The 19,248-nt window shown below is 47.2% G+C and overlaps 1 protein-coding gene across 1 annotated transcript in view; it reads left to right on the forward strand.

Annotated features, from left to right (window-relative positions):
* Positions 1-19,248, forward strand: part of FRMPD3 (FERM and PDZ domain containing 3) — a 51,609-nt gene that overhangs the window by 5,645 nt on the left and 26,716 nt on the right. Inside the window, exons 2-7 of the mRNA XM_018576998.1 lie at positions 3,686-3,831; positions 9,052-9,154; positions 13,763-13,808; positions 14,960-15,064; positions 15,663-15,779; positions 18,105-18,236. Coding sequence (XP_018432500.1) covers positions 3,693-3,831; positions 9,052-9,154; positions 13,763-13,808; positions 14,960-15,064; positions 15,663-15,779; positions 18,105-18,236 — 642 coding nt within the window. The 5' untranslated portion in view covers positions 3,686-3,692. The remainder of the gene's footprint in view (positions 1-3,685; positions 3,832-9,051; positions 9,155-13,762; positions 13,809-14,959; positions 15,065-15,662; positions 15,780-18,104; positions 18,237-19,248) is intronic.

The raw sequence follows: 19,248 nt of genomic DNA on the forward strand, positions 1-19,248 counted from the left end.
GAGGGAGCGCTGTCATATCAGATGGCCAGCGCCCAGCGGTGAGGGGGAGAGAAGACGCCCCCAGGACGAGCTGTGTCGGCCACACGGCGCCCTTGTTGCCATGGCGCCCTGTGCGGCCGCACTGCTCGCACACCCCTAAGGCCGGCCCTGCATATGATATAGATGGGCGAGCACTGGCATATACCAGCCTAAAGGTGCACACTGCCGTTCATGCCTATGGGTGGATGTACACACCAGTTGGGCTTCCCAAGCCCACATTTTTACATTGCATGTCCCAATGTGCCCATGAGCATGAAGCCGAACAATGTATAGATGGTGCTTCAGGTTTATCTTCCAACTGAATTAAATTGTGTGGGACCAGCTTGTCATAGTTGTTGGCCAAGTTCAAGTGCTGAGGAAGCCTCTTGAATGAAGGATGAAGGGATTTTCAGTTGAATGCGACTCACTACCACTAGCTATACCATGACCTGAATAAATGAGAACCTTCACATGCCTACTCTTGGACTCTTTCTTCCCTTGTTGACTAATCTCTGATGTTTCCTCCTCCTTTCTCATGGATCTGGATGGAAGGGAGAACATGATCCTCAACCCCTAAACAGCTATGGGTTGTGCCCTATCTGTAGAGGAGGTGTATGGTGTTTGAGAAGGAGTGAAATGATTGACAGTTCTGCTGTATGGGGACAGGAGCATAGATGAAATGATGAGAACTGGGGTCAGGGCTCTCTCTGCCTTGCTTGGAAGCAAGTGGGACTGGACCCTAGAACGGAGATCACAGGCTGCAGGGTGGGCTACACAGGAGATTTTGATGGATCACGGTTCAAAAATTCATAGTGTGGCTTTTTAGCTTAAAGGATATCTAAATCCAAGAACAGAAATGTAATGTTATCAAGTACCTGGTTGGAGGCCAAGACGACTAGAGGGCTTCCCTTACACCTCTGGTCCGGACTCCCCCGGGGTTGAGCATAGGGAGTAAGAGGGCACAGAGTGGCATGGGTGCCAGGAGTCTAGTACCATGAAAGATCGCTTGGCTGTGAGATGCTCATGCAGACCAACAGGAAAGCCCCTGGGAAGAGGCAGGCCAGAAGGCAGTTGGCCAAAACACGGGCACACTCAGCAGGCTGGAAGCGTGGTCTGAATTCAGGCCGAGGTCACACCAGAAGGTCAGCAGAGATGAACCATAGTCAGAAACCAGCCAAAGCCACACAAGAAAGTGAGCAGAGATGTAATCAGGAACTAGCCAAGGTCACACCAGAAGGTCAACAGCAATGAACTATAGTCAGAAACCAGCCAAAGTCACACCATAAAATCAGCAGAGATGAGCCAAGCTCAGGAACCAGCCAAGGTGATTGCAGAAGTTCAGCAGAGATGAACCCTAATCATGAACTAGCCGAGGTGACAGCAGAAGGTCAGTGGAGATGAGCCATAGTCAGGAACTTGCCGAGGTCACACCAGAAGTTCAGCAGAGATGAGCTATATTCAGGAACTAGCCGAGGTCACAACCGGAAGTTCAGCAGAGATGAGCCGTAGTCAGGAACTTGCCGAGGTCACACCAGAAGATCAGCAGAGATGAGCCATAGTCAGGAACTTGCCGAGGTCACACCAGAAGATCAGCAGAGATGAGCTATAGTCAGAAACTAGCTGAGGTGACAGCAGAAGATCAGCAGAGATAAGTCATAGTCAGGAACAAGCGGAAGTCACACCAAAAGTTCAGCAGAGATGAGCCAAAGTCAGGAACTAGCCGAGGTCACACCAGAATTTCAGCAGAAATAAGCTATAGTCAGGAACTAGCGTAAAAAACACAAAAGAAGGGGCGCCTTTCCGAGTGAAGTATCGTTTATTCAAAAAGAACAGGCATAGAGGTGAACTGACCATTACTCACAATACTGAAGTCTAAAACGAGCTGTAGAACAGTAAAACTGGAGCAGTAAGAGAACCAGGATAACGTGCCCTGTATAAAGCACTTAAGTGTCGACGCGTTTCCGGGGCACGCCCCCTTCGTCAGGACGTGATGCCAGTCTCCTCCCTGCTATAACTTAAGAAGGGGCAGCTGGGACGTGATTGGGCCGGGTGATAGATGCTGATTGGGCGGCGGCAAGGGATGGGTGGTGTCCAAATCAGCAGGCTGTACAAGCCTTGTAAGTCACACCAGAAGGTCAGCAGAAATAAGTCATAGTCAGGGACTAGCGGAGGTCACACCAGAAGTTCAGCAGAGATGAGCCAAAGTCAGGAATTAGCTGAGGTCACACCAGAAGGTCAGCAGAAATAAGCTATAGTCAGGAACTAGTGGAGGTCACACCAGAAGGTCAACAGAGAGGAGCCAGAGTCAGGAATTAGCTGAGATCACACCAGAAGATCGGCAGAGATGAGCTGTGGTCAGGAACTAGGTCAATAACAAGGGGACAGAGCAGGGACAAGTCCAAGGATAGGCTTTTTCAGCAACGGAAAAGCAGACCAGGAACTGCATCTGTGGGACAGGAAGCGAAGGGAAAGTTATCAAAAATTAAATGGATAGAACTTGTAACCCTTCTCTACTCTATGAAAGAAACATTGGGCTTTACATACTCTTTAGGGATGATACATATTATAATAGGTACTGAGTCATCTGGTCCCGGTAATATTAATTCCTTTACCACACCGGATGCTGTATAATACTGTAGCATTTTCCTGGTCCTATTTTTTTTTTGACATGTATAGGTCTGAAGTTAAACCATACGAGTACATTGTGGTTCACTTTGCACGAAACATTTGTTAGCATAATCTATGTCGTCTTTTGAATCTTTTGTTCAAATTTAAAGTTGACCTAGCACCAAAAAAAACCGAGGCACCTCTTCTTAATACCCTCATTCCATAAGTGGGAATGCTAGAAAATTAAAATAATAGGGAAAAAAAATAAAAAGATACTTACCTTAGACCTTGGCCTCCGGCATTCTTGCCTAAGGACCAGTGATGTCCCCCAAGGGATCCTGGCAAAACTGAGGTTCCAAAATCTTCAGTAATTGTCCTCCCACACAATGCAAATTGCATTCTTATGAGATTTGGGATTCTCGGCTTTGCCAGGAGGCTGCGGCAAGGCCTAAGTATGCATTCTGAAAGTCAAGGTCTAAGCAGTGACGTAACTAGGTGCTATGCGGCCTGAGTTTAGGAAAGGGGGCCCCCATTTGGGAGGTTGTTGAGGCAAATTTAACGGATACAATTTGCATGCCTGTAAAGATAACACTGGCTGTAGAATTGAGGGTTCCAAAGTTGTTGACAACCCCCGGTCTCCTGTGAAGTTTTCAGTCTAGAAGGCACAGAGGAGGAATCTTTAGGATTGTAGGGTTGCCAGTCACTGCTCTCCATTGCTTCCCCTCCCCTAAATTGATTGCCTTCAGAGCTTGTGGTCATCCTGGCCATCACTCCAAAATTAACCAGAGGCTGTAAAAATAGATCCCAGTGTGTCCTCAACTATAAACTGATCAAAAAGACAACTGTATTAATAATCAAGATGTTGCTATGGGGCCCCAAGTGTACATCTATTTTCCCCTATTGCTTATTTTGTTTACATTGGGTGGGGAGGGGGAGGGGGGGGGGGACTGAAAAGCAGAACCTCAGATTTTCTGGTGTAAGATCCTCTTGAACATTAGTCAACATTCAGTTCTTTTTTTTCCCCACCATCTAATTACTCCTGTCTCCTCTCTTTGTGCAGTCATGTGATGTGGACGTGTGCTATGGAATGTGGTCAGCTGACCCCTCAATCTATACGTCAAGTCACCATTTCTCGTCAACCAGGAGTTGGCTTTGGATTTGTTGCTGGCAGTGCACGACCCGTTGTTGTACGATCTGTCATTGCAGGTGAAACTAAAAGATTCAATTCATGTTCCATCGTCTCCATCTATTCCATCGAAAAAGAATCATTTACTGAGACAGTGTCTGAAAACTTGCTTCGGTGTCCTCTCAAAGCAAGTTTCAGAGCAATGTTGTGTACAATATGGCCGTCCATAACAGAACTGTTTGAGATGTGATAGAAAAAAAGTCAATGCATTGCATGTTAGAGGAAGCCAACCGATGAATTGCTTATTTTCTGTAGCAAACACATGAGTTCTAGACAAGACCAATGGGGACAAGTTACATGGTTGGGGTAAAAAAAAAAGAAAAGATGTCCATTGGGTCCAACCAAAAAGGCAACCGCCAGGTGATCCAGAGGAAGGCAAATACCCTTCAAGCGGTGGTCCAATTTGTGTGATCCAAGCCCACCCTGATCCACAATCGGATATTGATCCTGGATCAATATTCTACAGGTTTATTGCTTATAACTATTATTATTTAGTTATATTTGAGCATTTAGAACACATCCAGCTTTTGTTTGAAGCATTTTGATGAGTTAGAACTATTTTCAGATTTTCACAGCTCTCGAACCTCCTTTCCTCCAGGTGCATAGAGTGTCTCCTTGTCATCAACAATGACCCCCATAGTGAAGGACTTTAAAGGGTAACTATAGTGTGGACAAGGTTGGGCAGCTCATACTATAATGCATATAGCTGACCCACCTCTGTGTTTGCCCATCTTCTAGGGCCGACAACTCAGAGCTGTTCCTTACTGTTCCTCATCACTCTTCCCACCATCTTCTGCCCCACTTCCTTCAGGCTTGGCGTCTTCCTCCTCTTTGGCCATTGAACGGCCACTGATGATGCGCGCTGGAGTTACATTGTCCTCACATGTGGCTCCAGTCTTGGCATCTTCCTGATTCCAGGAATGGGCCACTAGAAATAAAATTGCTAGGGGCAGGTGCAAAGGGATATTTGGAAGACAGGTAAAGCCTGTTCTACCAAAAACTATAATGCCTAGCATTTTTTTATGTATTCACTAAAACAAAACAATACCCCCAGACCCAGTCCCTATCTCCTTTAATACCACTAGCTGCGTCTGTACCCCCCACCAGAGGTCCATATTTACCTCATCCAATGGATGGGGCTGATGTTATGCCCTATTCAGCATCATGGGTCTAGATATTCCTTAAAGTATATGTTCACCTAAACCAAAAAATGCCCCCCAGACCCACTCCCTATCTCCTTTAATACCACTAGCTGTGTCTGTAACCCCCCTCCCCAGAGGTCCGCACTTACCTCATCCAATGGATGGGGCTGATGTAACATCCGATTCAGCATCTTGGGTCTGGATATTCCTTGAAGTATATGTTCACCTAAACAAAATAATGCGCCCCACTCCCTATCTTCCTTGAGTTCCCCCTCCCTGCCCTGGAGTTGCCTCCCCAAAGTTGCCTCCTCCTTTTCAACAGTTGCCTCCCCAAAGTCAGACTCCCATCCAGCCATAGTCTTGGATGGGACATTGCTCCTGCTTTATGGGTACGGCCTTCAAAGTCTATGGGACGTTAGTGTTTAGCTTCAGCCAGCCTTGCATTCAATTTTTGCAGTCAGCTTGCCAAGTTCCTCCTTCATGCCAGCCCGCAGGCAATACAGTAGGCCGCAACTGTTGGACAAGGTAAGTATGGGTGTCCAGGGTGGCGGTGGTGGGGCAGACGCAGCTAGTGGCATTGAGTCAGATAGGATAAGGGGCATTTTTGGGGGTTTTGGTGAACATGTACTTTAAGGAACTCCCAGACCCATAAAGCTGAACAGGATGCAACATCACCCCTACCCTTTGGCTAATCTATTAAAAGATCAGAGATACAATCATATACATCTCAGAAGTTTTCTGATACGGGGCCATCTGAAGTTTCTGGATCCTGTGGGTTACCTCCCAGTTGTGCATAACCTATGGACAACACTGATAAAGTTAATTGATGTTGTCATCTCGCTATAGACGGGTCGGGTGAACATGTGACCAGGGTTGATCACTCCAACACACACACTTCTAAGCAGGAAGAGGCATATGAGGACATGCAAAGTATTTTCTATCTATATTAGATTTTACATGTTTGCAAACAGAATCTAAAAAAATCCCCTATGCCCACCCCCCTTATCCAAATAAAATCTTTTGCTTTTTCCTGCATCTGTATAAGAGAGCAGTTTATGTGTCTTTTTGTTGTTTTTTGCTTTGGTTTGTTCTATTTGTGTGTCTGTCTTAGAAAAACCATCACCACATATATTCTTACCTGTTTTTGGGTGTCTAATGTGCTGCAATTTTGTATATGTATAAATGAGAAGCAAGATCTGAGATCAGTACTGCATCCTGGAATGGGGGTTTGGAAGTCGGGGGGGTGCATATGCACTTTGGGCCAGTGCAAATAAATATGTAGGGCTGGTGGATCTGAGGGAAATATACCCCCCTCCTTTCCATTAAGACCTCAATCAGAGCTGATGTGTGTTATATACACTATATTGCCAAACGTATTGGGCCCCTCCCCCTCCAAATCATTGGATTCAGGTGTTCTGTGACATTTCCTGGCTACTAAATATTCCGCGGTCACCTGTTACTGGTATTATAACAAAGTGGAAGCAACTGGGAACAACAGCAACTCAGCCAGGAAGTGGTAGGCCACGTAAAATGACAGAGCGGGGTCAGCGCATGCTGAAGCGCACAGTGCGCAGAAGTCGCCAACTGTCTGCAGAGTCAATAGCTACAGACCTCCAAACTTCATGTGGCCTTCAGATTGGCACAACAACAGTGCGTAGAGAGCTTCATGGAATGGGTTTCCATGGCCGAGCAGCTGCATCCAAGCCTTACATCACCAAGTGCAATGCAAAGCGTGGGATGCCGTGGTGTAACGCACGCCGCCACTGGACTCTAGAGAAGGGGAGACGTGTTCTCTGGAGTGACCAATCACGCTTCTCTGTCTGGCAATCCGATGGACGTGTCTGTGTTTGGTAGTTGCCAGGAGAACGGTACTTGCCTGACTGCATTGTGCCAAGTGTAAAGTTTGGTGGAGGGGGGATTATGGTGTGGGGTTGTTTTTCAGGGGTTGGGCTTGGCCCCTTAGTTCCAGTGAAGGGAACTCTTAAGGCATCAGCACACCAAGACATTTTGGACAATTTCATGCTCCCAACTTTGTGGGAGGAGTTTGGGGATGGCCCCTTCATGTTCCAACATGACTGCGCACCAGTGCACAAAGCAAGGTCCATAGAGACATGGATGGGGGAGTTTGGGGTGGAGGAACTTGATTGGCCTGTACAGGGTCCTGACCTCAACCCCATAGAACACCTTTGGGATGAATTAGAGCGGAGACTGCGAGCCCCTCCCCCAACATCAGTACCTGACCTCACAAATGGTCCAACATTCTCATAGACACACTCCTAAACCTTGTGGACGCCTTCCCAGAAGAGGCGGAGCTGTTATAGCGGTAAAGGGCGGAGCCAACCCAATACTGAACCCTACGGACTAAGACTGGGATGCCATTAAAGTTCATGTGCGTGTAAAGGTGTCCCAATACTTTTGGCCCTATAGTGTATCTATATCTGCTCCCGGGTCAGACCTGTGATCACAGCGCCTCGCTGGGGGAACGCTGGAAGAATACAAAACTGTGAGATGTGTTGGGCTCATATGATAAAGGGAGCCAAATGATTAAATATGATGATGTCATAGAATGTTATATATAAGTTCATTCCCAGGGGTGTCCCTAGACTTTTCACCTCTTGAGTCCGGAGGGGGGAGTGTGGTGCACGGTATCGATTCGGGGGTAGTGCTGGTACTAGTATTGCATGTTACAGGGGTGGGGTGCTGGTGGGGCACATTATGGGTGGTGGTGCTGGTAGTGCATGTTACAGGGGTGGGGTGCTGGTGGGGCACGTTATGGGTGGTGGTGCTGCTAGTGTACGTTACAGGGGTGGGGGTGCTGGTGGGGCACTTTACCAGGGAGGAGTGTAGGTGGTGCACGTCCTTACCTTTGACTCCAGCCAGTGTCCTGTCCAGCTCACTTATGTCAATGGTTGTTGCCAGGCGTTGGCCAGGACACCAGCCAAGGCACTCTAGCCAGAAAGGGGGCATCAGGCCCACTGCCGCCACCCGTGACCCAAAGAGATGCCGCCTGAGGCAACAACCTCAGGCTGCCTCATTATAGCGATGACCCTTTAGCTTTGTCATTCCCCTGTATAATTGTCTTCCTTCCCTTTTGTTCCAATCCTTAATATGTTTCTTATATTATTGGACATGAGTGTTCTTATGTCATGCATGCCTTAGGGAACTAGGGGCAGGAGTGGGCCCCATTAGTAGGGCTGCTGAGGCAATTTAAACATAGAAAATCTGTATGCACGTGAAGCACGTAAGGCTAACACAAATCCATCACTGTATTATTAAGGATTGAAGAGGTTACAGTTGAGACCGACCCTGTACCCTCTATAATGCTTCCATTCAAGAATAGCTTATGTTAGATGCACAAGAGGAGACATCCAAATCATTGTCGCTGGTTACAGATCCTCTTTTGCGGGCTATGCAGCATTTGTTTAGCTTTCTTAGCAGTGTAGATTCATTGTGCTCATTGAACTTGTAATCATCCCGGCCAGCACTGAAATTCATCCCGTGTGCCTAATGCAGTCTTCCTTAGGCTGTAAGGGTAGTTTTTGTTAGTGTTATAATTGTGTGCGGGAGTACTAAAAATGATGTCATGATATAAAATATTGAAATATTGTGATTATTATTAATATATGTATAGATATATATAGATATCTATATATAGATATCTAAAAAAAAAGTTAACATTAAATAAATATAAATAAACTGTTTACTACTCCACCTCTTTCAGCCCTTGCATGCTATGGCAGTGGAAGAGGAGGGAGGACTTACATTGAGGTCTTGAAATGTCAAAACAAACTGGTGATCTACTGAGGACGGGAAAATTGCTAAAATCTAATTTCCTGTTCCATAGCTCTGGTCCCTAGTCATGTATTGACTATGCAGACCGCTCTCCTGTCCTTGATTTCGACATACTTTATGTAGAGATCAATGGCAGATGGCAGGTCGCCGGAGGGGGGCTCCATTAAAATTTCGCTCTGGGGCTCCCTGACCCTATTCTAGATATTTTTATTGGGTATACCCGCCTGTGTTTGCTTCACCTTCTCGTTAAGTCATCCCTGTGCGGAATACTAATGTCCCGGAAATATGGACTTTCTCTCATTTCAGGTGGACCCTCAGAGAACAAATTGCTTTCCGGAGATCAGATTTTAGCCATCGATAATGAGGACGTGAGCGGGGCTCCGAGGGAGAGATTCATCGAGCTGGTCAGGTAAGATTAAAAAAAAGAGGAAATTGCTCCGTTATTGTGTCTGTTGCAATTTTAATGCAGAGCTCAGCTTGTTGGAACTCTATTGAAAAGATTTTGAGAGTGATTACTGACTTACGGCCTACGTGGGCTTTCTGAGATCATTTCGGGTCAGTTTGAGATCACTTTGTGCTTTGCTTTTTTATTTTCTACCAAGTCAATGGGAGCCGTAATACTCCGAGGGAAGGTTGGGGGGGCTTGAGGCTTTACGGGGCTTTGAAACGGAACAATCCAGTTAAACGGATACAAATGTATAATAGCAATTGTTGTGTATCCTGATGTTCCAGCAGGTAATAGGCTTAAAGGAGAACTATGAGATGAGTGATTTCCACTCACCTCATAGTTCTAGCCGACCTGTGACAATGAGACTGTCACAGGTCTGCTCAGTAGATCGGGAGGTGAGCGAACACATACCAAGTTCGCTCACCTCTCGATCCTGTCACGGCTCTCTGCCGTGACAGGGGGAGGGGCTGCATTCCCCCCTCCCCCCTCCGATCTCGCAGCGCTGATTGCTAAAATCTAATTTCCTGTTCCATAGCTCTGGTCCCTAGTCATGTATTGACTATGCAGACCGCTCTCCTGTCCTTGATTTCGACATACTTTATGTAGAGATCAATGGCAGATGGCAGGTCGCCGGAGGGGGGCTCCATTAAAATTTCGCTCTGGGGCTCCCTGACCCTATTCTAGATATTTTTATTGGGTATACCCGCCTGTGTTTGCTTCACCTTCTCGTTAAGTCATCCCTGTGCGGAATACTAATGTCCCGGAAATATGGACTTTCTCTCATTTCAGGTGGACCCTCAGAGAACAAATTGCTTTCCGGAGATCAGATTTTAGCCATCGATAATGAGGACGTGAGCGGGGCTCCGAGGGAGAGATTCATCGAGCTGGTCAGGTAAGATTAAAAAAAAGAGGAAATTGCTCCGTTATTGTGTCTGTTGCAATTTTAATGCAGAGCTCAGCTTGTTGGAACTCTATTGAAAAGATTTTGAGAGTGATTACTGACTTACGGCCTACGTGGGCTTTCTGAGATCATTTCGGGTCAGTTTGAGATCACTTTGTGCTTTGCTTTTTTATTTTCTACCAAGTCAATGGGAGCCGTAATACTCCGAGGGAAGGTTGGGGGGGCTTGAGGCTTTACGGGGCTTTGAAACGGAACAATCCAGTTAAACGGATACAAATGTATAATAGCAATTGTTGTGTATCCTGATGTTCCAGCAGGTAATAGGCTTAAAGGAGAACTATGAGATGAGTGATTTCCACTCACCTCATAGTTCTAGCCGACCTGTGACAATGAGACTGTCACAGGTCTGCTCAGTAGATCGGGAGGTGAGCGAACACATACCAAGTTCGCTCACCTCTCGATCCTGTCACGGCTCTCTGCCGTGACAGGGGGAGGGGCTGGATTCCCCCCTCCCCGCTCCGATCTGCCAGCGCTGACTGGCGGAACGGATGGGGAAGGGGGCGGGTACAGCTGGCTCTGCCTCTAGATAGGCAGAGCCAGCTGTCACTCACGCAGCTGGGCGGATCCCGTCATCTACATCGGGATCCGCTCCGGCTGCGGCGTCTCAGTATACCGCGAGCTGTAGCTCCCTATATACTGAGCTTAGGGTGATGGGAGGACGCTAGTTTGTGTCCTCCCGTTACCCTAAGGAGAACTATGGGGAAAAACACTGACCCCATAGTTCTCCTTTAAGGTGGCTCCACGCCGGTAGAATTTTGTTACAAAAAGAACGTTTTCTGGAACATTCGTTGATTGAAGATTCACTGGTTAAATAAACCCTGAGCCTACTCTACTACGGGTCAAGCATGTGTACCGCACGGAGTGCAGGGATCAGAAGTGTGTAATGCATGGACTTCAGGGGTCAAGAGTGCGTAACGCACAGGGTGCAGGGCTTAGGAGTGTGTAACGCAGATCACAGGGGTCAAAAGTTCATGGAGCAGAGAGCAGGAATCAGGAGTATGTAACATAGAGTGCAGGGGCCATGAGTAGGTAACACGTGGAATAAAGAGGTCAGGAACAAGAACGACATGTAGTACAGGGTCATGAGTAGGTAATTCAGGGAATACAGAGGTGATCGGTAGGTAAAACATAAGAGTATAGGGGTCATGAGTTGATAGTTCATGGAGTTCAGGAGACATCAGTAGGTAACACATGGAGTACAGGGGTCATCAGTAGGTAACACATGGAGTACAGGGGTCATCAGTAGGTAACACATGGAGTACAGGGGTCATCAGTAGGTAACACATGGAGTACAGGGGTCATCAGTAGGGGATAGTAGCAAGTAATGCAGAACCTCAGTAGTAAGTAACGCAAGGTTCAGTAATAACACAGGGTTTAGGGGTCAATAGTAAGCGACACAGAGTTCAGAGCTCAGTAGTTAGTAATAGGTTAAAAAAACAGCACTCCTAAGGGGGATCAAGTGGTCAAGTGAAGGCTCCGGCAGAAGCTTTACCAGGCACCAAGGTTCAAGCAGCAGGATTGGAGACAAGAGTAGAGCTGTTAAATGATTCTAAACTGCCTCAGTAGTAAGTAACACAGAGTTCAGGGATTAGTAGTACATAATGTACAGTTCAGGGGTCAGTAGTAAGTAACACAGGGTTCAGGGGTCAGTAGTAAGTAACACAGGGTTCAGGGGTCAGTAGTAAGTAACACAGGGTTCAGGGTTTTGTAGTACGTAATGTAGGGTTCAGGGGTCAGTAGTAAGTGACACAGGGTTCAGAGGTCAGTAGTGAGTAATGCAGGATTCAGGGGTCAGTAGTAAGTAACACACAGTTCAGGGATTAGTAGTACATAATGTACAGTTCAGGGATCCGTAGTAAGTGACGCAGGGTTCAGGGATCAGTAGTAAGTGACACAGGGTTCAGGGATCAGTAGTAAGTGACGCAGGGTTCAGGGGTCAGTAGTAAATGACGCAGGGTTCAGGGATCAGTAGTAAGTGACTCAGGGGTCAGTAGTAAGTGACGCAGGGTTCAGGGATCAGTAGTAAGTGACACAGGGTTCAGGGGTCAGTAGTAAGTGACACAGGGTTCAGGGATCAGTAGTAAGTGACACAGGGTTCAGGGGTCAGTAGTAAGTGACACAGGGTTCAGGGGTCAGTAGTGACACAGGGTTCAGGGGTCAGTAGTAAGTGACACAGGGTTCAGGGGTCAGTAGTAAGTGACACAGGGTTCAGGGGTCAGTAGTGACACAGGGTTCAGGGGTCAGTAGTAAGTGACACAGGGTTCAGGGGTCAGTAGTAAGTGACACAGGGTTCAGGGGTCAGTAGTGACACAGGGTTCAGGGGTCAGTTGTAAGTGACACAGGGTTCAGGGGTCAGTAGTAAGTGACGCAGGGTTCAGGGGGCAGTAGTAAGTAACACAGGGTTCAGGGGTCAGTAGTAAGTAACACAGGGTTCAGGGTTTTGTAGTACGTAATGTAGGGTTCAGGGGTCAGTAGTAAGTGACACAGGGTTCAGAGGTCAGTAGTGAGTAATGCAGGATTCAGGGGTCAGTAGTAAGTAACACACAGTTCAGGGATTAGTAGTACATAATGTACAGTTCAGGGATCCGTAGTAAGTGACGCAGGGTTCAGGGATCAGTAGTAAGTGACACAGGGTTCAGGGGTCAGTAGTAAGTGACGCAGGGTTCAGGGGGCAGTAGTAAGTAACACAGGGTTCAGGGGTCAGTTGTAAGTGACGCAGGGTTCAGGGGTCAGTAGTAAGTGACGCAGGGTTCAGGGGGCAGTAGTAAGTAACACAGGGTTCAGGGGTCAGTTGTAAGTGACGCAGGGTTCAGGGGGCAGTAGTAAGTAACACAGGGTTCAGGGGTCAGTTGTAAGTGACGCAGGGTTCAGGGGGCAGTAGTAAGTAACACAGGGTTCAGGGGTCAGTTGTAAGTGACGCAGGGTTCAGGGGGCAGTAGTAAGTAACACAGGGTTCAGGGGTCAGTTGTAAGTGACGCAGGGTTCAGGGGGCAGTAGTAAGTAACACAGGGTTCAGGGGTCAGTTGTAAGTGACGCAGGGTTCAGGGGGCAGTAGTAAGTAACACAGGGTTCAGGGGTCAGTTGTAAGTGACGCAGGGTTCAGGGGGCAGTAGTAAGTAACACAGGGTTCAGGGGTCAGTTGTAAGTGACGCAGGGTTCAGGGGGCAGTAGTAAGTAACACAGGGTTCAGGGGTCAGTTGTAAGTGACGCAGGGTTCAGGGGGCAGTAGTAAGTAACACAGGGTTCAGGGGTCAGTTGTAAGTGACGCAGGGTTCAGGGGGCAGTAGTAAGTAACACAGGGTTCAGGGGTCAGTAGTAAGTGACACAGAGTCCTAGAGGCAGCCATCACAGCATGTACAAAACTTACTGTATATGACTGTAGTTCACTGCTGCCGGGGATGCCGCCGGGGACATTTGTCTCCTGGGAACAGACCTCTCAAAATGGGGACTGTCCCCGAGAAACTGGGACTAAGGGTAACCTTACCCTATGGGGTACTTTTGCTACATTCTTTGTTATAGAGTTTATAGTTTGCCTTTGATGAGCTACATGTTGTAATCTTTAAATTGGAAAATGGTGCATACATTATTGTTTTTTTTGGTTGCTGTAGGAATGCAAATGAGTCCATCACTCTGACAGTTCTACAACCTCATCAAGTAAGTGATTGGGTTTTTATACTGCATACCATTGGTGTCATCATAATGTTGGAAAGCTCTTGTAAGAACATGAGAAATCAAAAGGTGGCTGACTAAAAACATCAGGGGGAGCCCCTTCCTATCACTTTCCTTCTGCATTTGGCCATTGGATACCAAGGGGGGATGGCCTGTGTAAGTCATGACTTGGAGCTCACATAGCCCTAAAGATACTCTTTTGATATCACTGGGCACCTAAGCAGCCAATCGCCAAGTACTAGGGGAGGTAAAAGTCTGAGTGACATGATCAAAGCTTGGCCAATGCGAGTTAGCAAAGGAAGGCAACTGTAGCGAGAGACTCTTCCTTTCACTTTTCTGCTGTCTTTGGCCATTGGGAGCCAAGGGAAGATGGCTTGTGTAGGTCATGACTTGGAGCTTACACAGGGCTAAAGCAGCCAATCACCAAGTACTGGTGCTGTCACATGGGAGGAAAGGGTATGAGTCACATGATCAAGTCTGGGCCAATACGAAGGCCACAAATGAAGAGGGAAAGGTGCAGTGAGAGCCTACTCATCACTTTCCTGCTCCCTTTGACCATTGGGTGCCAAGGGAGGATGGCCTGTGTAAGTCGTGACTTGGAGTTCACATGGGGCTAAAGACTCTTTTGACATCACTGCGCACTTAAGCAGCCAATCACCAAGTAGTAGTTCTGTCACAAGGGAAGGAGGGGTAAGAGTCACATGACCAAGGCTGGGCTGAATCGGAGGCAGCAAAGAAGTGGGGGCAACTGTGGCGAGAGCTTCTCCTGGCTTTGTGTAGGCCAGCTGCCTCCTGCTCTCTGAAGGACTTGGCTTATAGACTTACAGCCCGGCAATGCCGATTACATTGGCTCTCCCCATCAGTGGGACCCCTTTGTCAGTGTGACAGTTGATCCTGCGCTGATCAGAAGCACTGCCAACGGCTCCCAATACAGAGCGCGCAGTGGAATGGCTGTCAAATGGACAATGGAGCCCCAATGATTACACTGGGAGAGCCACTTCCATTGAAGATTTTTTTGATGGTAAGAATCCTATTAGTTGATACATTTAGTATCTAAAAATGTTGCGATTTTGCATTTTTCTTGCAAATTTTTGTATTTGCAATAAATTTATACATTTTATTTGTGCTCTTTTTAGTCTCCAAAATCAGCATTCATCAGCGCAGCCAAGAAGGAGAAGCTTCGCTCCAACCCAACTAGGGTCCGATTTTCTGAATTGGTGACTGTTGGTGATACAGACGCAGTAAGTAATGAAAGCATTAAAGCAGATGGAAACACTAGCCGGATGACATTCACGGGTCTATTTATACCCTTCGCTCTTCATCCTGAGAACATCTGTGAACATTCGCTTTGTGTGAATAATGACAAAAATGGTCGTTCTTAATATACGGTATTTTCTTTTCAGGTTGAATGCATTGTGGTGTAATACTGCATTATGTCCACCAGATGGAGCTAAAGAGCATAGGGAATAAGTATTTCTTTCCTATGCTCCTCAGCTCCATCTAGTGGCCGTAAGGTAGTATTGCATTACAATACAGTTGACCTGAAAAGGTAATATATTAAGAACGGTCGTTTTTGTCATTATACAGGCAAAATAAACGTTCACAGATGATCTCATGGTCAAGGGTCCTGTGAATTGTTTATACATAGACCCTCTTGTCTTCTAATGAACGGTTCATTATATTTTTCTATCCTTTGTTCTATCTGAAAGCACAAAAACACTTAATGAGACAGAAATATTTTGTAATAAATTGGGGTTTCATTCTTCTTTGGCTATACAGGTAAGCGTGTTGCCTCTGTTAAGCTCACCGTTTGATGACTCTTCTTTTTGTATTATCTAGGACATGTTGAAGATGAAGGACTCCCCACCCCTTCTCCTCATTCCGAATGTTCTCAAAGTATTTCTGGAGAATGGTCAAATTAAGTCCTTTACTTTTGATGGGAGAACAACAGTCAAGGCAAGATAGTTCCATCCTACCCAAATGTAGTGTGCTAGCATCACATTATACTCATCTGTTACAAAGTTAAAGCTTCAAAGCAGTAGGGTTCACCTTGAATTAGTGGTGAGGTGTACACACAAGATGGCCACTGTCCTGCTTCACTTTTAATTATTGAGGCAGCGGAAAACACTGGACTGTTTGTGGGGTGCTAAAGAGCTCTCAAAGAATTCTACAGCAGGAGCTATGGCTTCTACAACTGTCCTGCACTTCATGGCCAACAATTTGTAGATGCCTGACCATCACACCTATATGAGCTTGTTGGTAATCACAATCAATAACCAGAGGCATTCATATGGAATTGGTCCTTTTAATGGCTAGAGCAGCCTCCTCTCCTCTGGGAAGGCTTTCCAAATGGTTTTGGAGTGTGTTTGTGGGAATTTGTGCCTTTTCAGTCAAAAGAGTATTTGTGGGGCCAGATACTGATGTTGGATGAGAAGACCTGGCTCAAAACCGACATTCCAATTCTTTCCAAAGGTGTTCAGTAAGGATGAGGTCAGGGCACCCGAGTTCCTCCACAAAATTGGTCAAACCATATCTTTATGGAGTTGGCTATGTACACAGGGGTACAGCCATGTTCAGTAGGGTTGAGGTCAGGGCTCTTTGCAGGACACTTGAGTTCCTCCACAACATAACCATGTCTTCATGGAACTGACTATGTACACAGGGGACAGTCATGTTCAGTAGGGTTGAGGTCAGGGCTCTTTGCAGGACACTTGAGTTCCTCCACACCATAACAATATCTTCATGGAACTGGCTTTATACACACGGGACAGTCATGCTCAGTAGGGCTGAGGTCAGGGCTCTGTGCAGGACACGAGTTCCTCCACACCATACTGGTCAAACCATGTCGTCATAGAACTGGCTTTGCACACACGGGACAGTCATGCTCAGCAGGGTTGAGGTCAAGGCTCTGTGCAGGACACCACACTTGGCAGGTCTCAGCGGGCAGTCGTGGTGGAACAGAAAAGGATCTTCACCAAACTGTTACCACAAGGTTAGAAGAGCACAATTGTCTAAACTATTATTATTATTATACAGGATTTATATAGCGCCAACAGTGTGCGCAGCGCTGTACAATATAAGGAAGACATTACAATTACAATACAATTCAAGACAAGATGGTAAGGAGGGCCCTGCCCCTGAGGGCTTACAATCTAATATATTTGTATGTTGTAGTATTAACAGGACTCTTCACTGAAAACACCTGAACTCAATCTTTTTGAGAGGGGTCAATATACTTTTGGCCATATAGGTAGGTGTGATGGTCGGGTATCCACCAACATTTTGCTATAAATAGCATAGGCAGCCTGCCAGCTCTTCCCTGGTGCCTGTTTGTGGATTCCACCACCCGCCACTGTATCACGTACCTGTGTGGAGACTGGATGTAGGAGGAGGCTTCCCTTGCAGCTCGTGTCCTAGGGACTCTGGTATTGGGGACAGAGTCCTTAGAGACAGTGAGTGGCAGGAGGGCCAGAGGCGGGATCACCGTGCCGGCCAATCCCTGGTTTTGTAGCAGGGTTTTGTAGATCTTGATATCCGAGGTCAACAGGCCGAGGTCACACCGCGCAGGCAGATCAGGTACAAAAGGAGAAGGCGTAGGCAGTCCAGTAAGCAATCCGAGGTCAAGGCAAGCAAGAATGGTCAAAACGTTCCGAGGTCAAAGGCAGGCTGCAGGCAAACAAGGTCAAAGTCAATCCGGGTCAATAATCAAGGGTACTGGAAACAAGGATCAGGAGACGTCAGGGCGGTTGAAGAGACAATCCAGCAATGAGTAGGTGTGGAGTCTGGGTTTAAATAGGGAAGAAATTATCTGGAGAGCGTCACTTCCTGTGCGCCTTTTGGCGCGTTTTTCCGCCGGCAATCCTTGGCTCGCGCAGGCCCGTTACGGGAAGCCCGGCTTGGCGCATGCGCAGAAGCAGCAGGTCTCTGACACACTGAATCACCATAGATGTTGTCCCTTAATATTTTACTAGATCAAGATTTCATTAACAGAAACGTAGGCACGCTCTGAATGTTTGCTGTATCAGCTGTGCCAAGTCAACCAAGTCACCCGAGCCCTCAGAGAAAGGGATTTATCACCCCCACACATCTTGGCTTATAATTCATAATGAAGGAAGATCATTTGCACCTAACCACCTCACCGGTTCGTCCTTTTGCCGCTCCTATTCCTCCTTCACCTCTAGTTTTCTTGTTTTGCCACCAATGCAGTGCGATTACTTACATGGAACTATTTTTGACTCTTTGTGTGTACACATAATTCATTCTCTTACTTCTCATTTACAGGATGTCATGGTAACTCTTCAGGACCGTATCTCTCTCCGTCACCGTGACCATTTCTCCCTCGTCCTACAATACTCTGCAACAGACCAGGGCCAGAAATTCCTACTACTGCAAGACAAGCAACCGCTGGCTCACGTGAGAACTGGGAAAGAGGGCTTAAAGGGAATAAAGATGAAGAACGGACCAGTAGTCCTTCTTATACAGTAAAGAGGAGCAAATTGCAATATTTTTGTTCTTTGTACAGTTCCGGCAGCTGCTACTCAGGTTATATTTTCTACAGTGGCGTAACAATAGCCATAGCAGCCCAATGCGGCCGCTATGGGGCCTGGTGGTGGAAGGGGGCCCCGTTAGGGACTGCAGAAGTTGCAGTTGACACTGACCCCATGCCCCCTGACGTCAGATGTACAGGAGGAGACCGTGCATACAGCTGCTACCTGACTTTAAAGCCATTGACAGTAGGAAGGTCGCCGAGGGACCCCATCAAAATTTAGCTATGGGGCCCCGCAATCTACAGTTACACCCCTGATTTTCTATATTGAAATCAGTTAGGGCCCCATTCTGACCATTGCAGTCTGGCTATGAGCTAGATATGATGGTCACTGCCAGGGGTTTCCCTAGACTTTTCGCCACCCGAGGCTGGGGGGATGCGGTTGTGGGGCTCAAGTTCCAGGGGGAAAGGGTGGTGCTGTGGGATGCTGGTGGTGCCAGTCACCCGGGGGGCGTAAGTGTTGGTGTAGGTGGTCCGCGTTACTTCTGGCTTTTGTCAGTGTCCGTCCAGCTTACTGACATCACTGGTTGCCATGATCAGGGCAGGATTCTAGCCAGAGTGTCCTGCTCAACTCCAGTGATGTCACCGGTTGCCAGGAACTGGGCGGGACGCTGGCCAGAGCATCCCAAGTTGCAAAGAGCTCTTAGCAACCTGGGACGCTCTGGCTGGAAAGGGTGCGGCAGGCACACTGCCATTCCCCCCCACGTTACCCAAACCCTCATTATAGGGATGGCCCTGGTCACTGTAGTGTTAATACAATATTCATTGTGACCGAATGCGTGCCTACTGAGCATTTTATTTTTCGAGAATGTGTTATGCCAAGCGAAAAAAAAGGGGGGTTCTACTTTCCTTTTACAATTCCATACCTAGAGCCTCTTG

This window comes from Nanorana parkeri, unplaced genomic scaffold (assembly GCF_000935625.1).
Source record: "Nanorana parkeri isolate BGI_ZX_2015 unplaced genomic scaffold, ASM93562v1 scaffold81, whole genome shotgun sequence".
NCBI lineage: Eukaryota > Metazoa > Chordata > Amphibia > Anura > Dicroglossidae > Nanorana > Nanorana parkeri.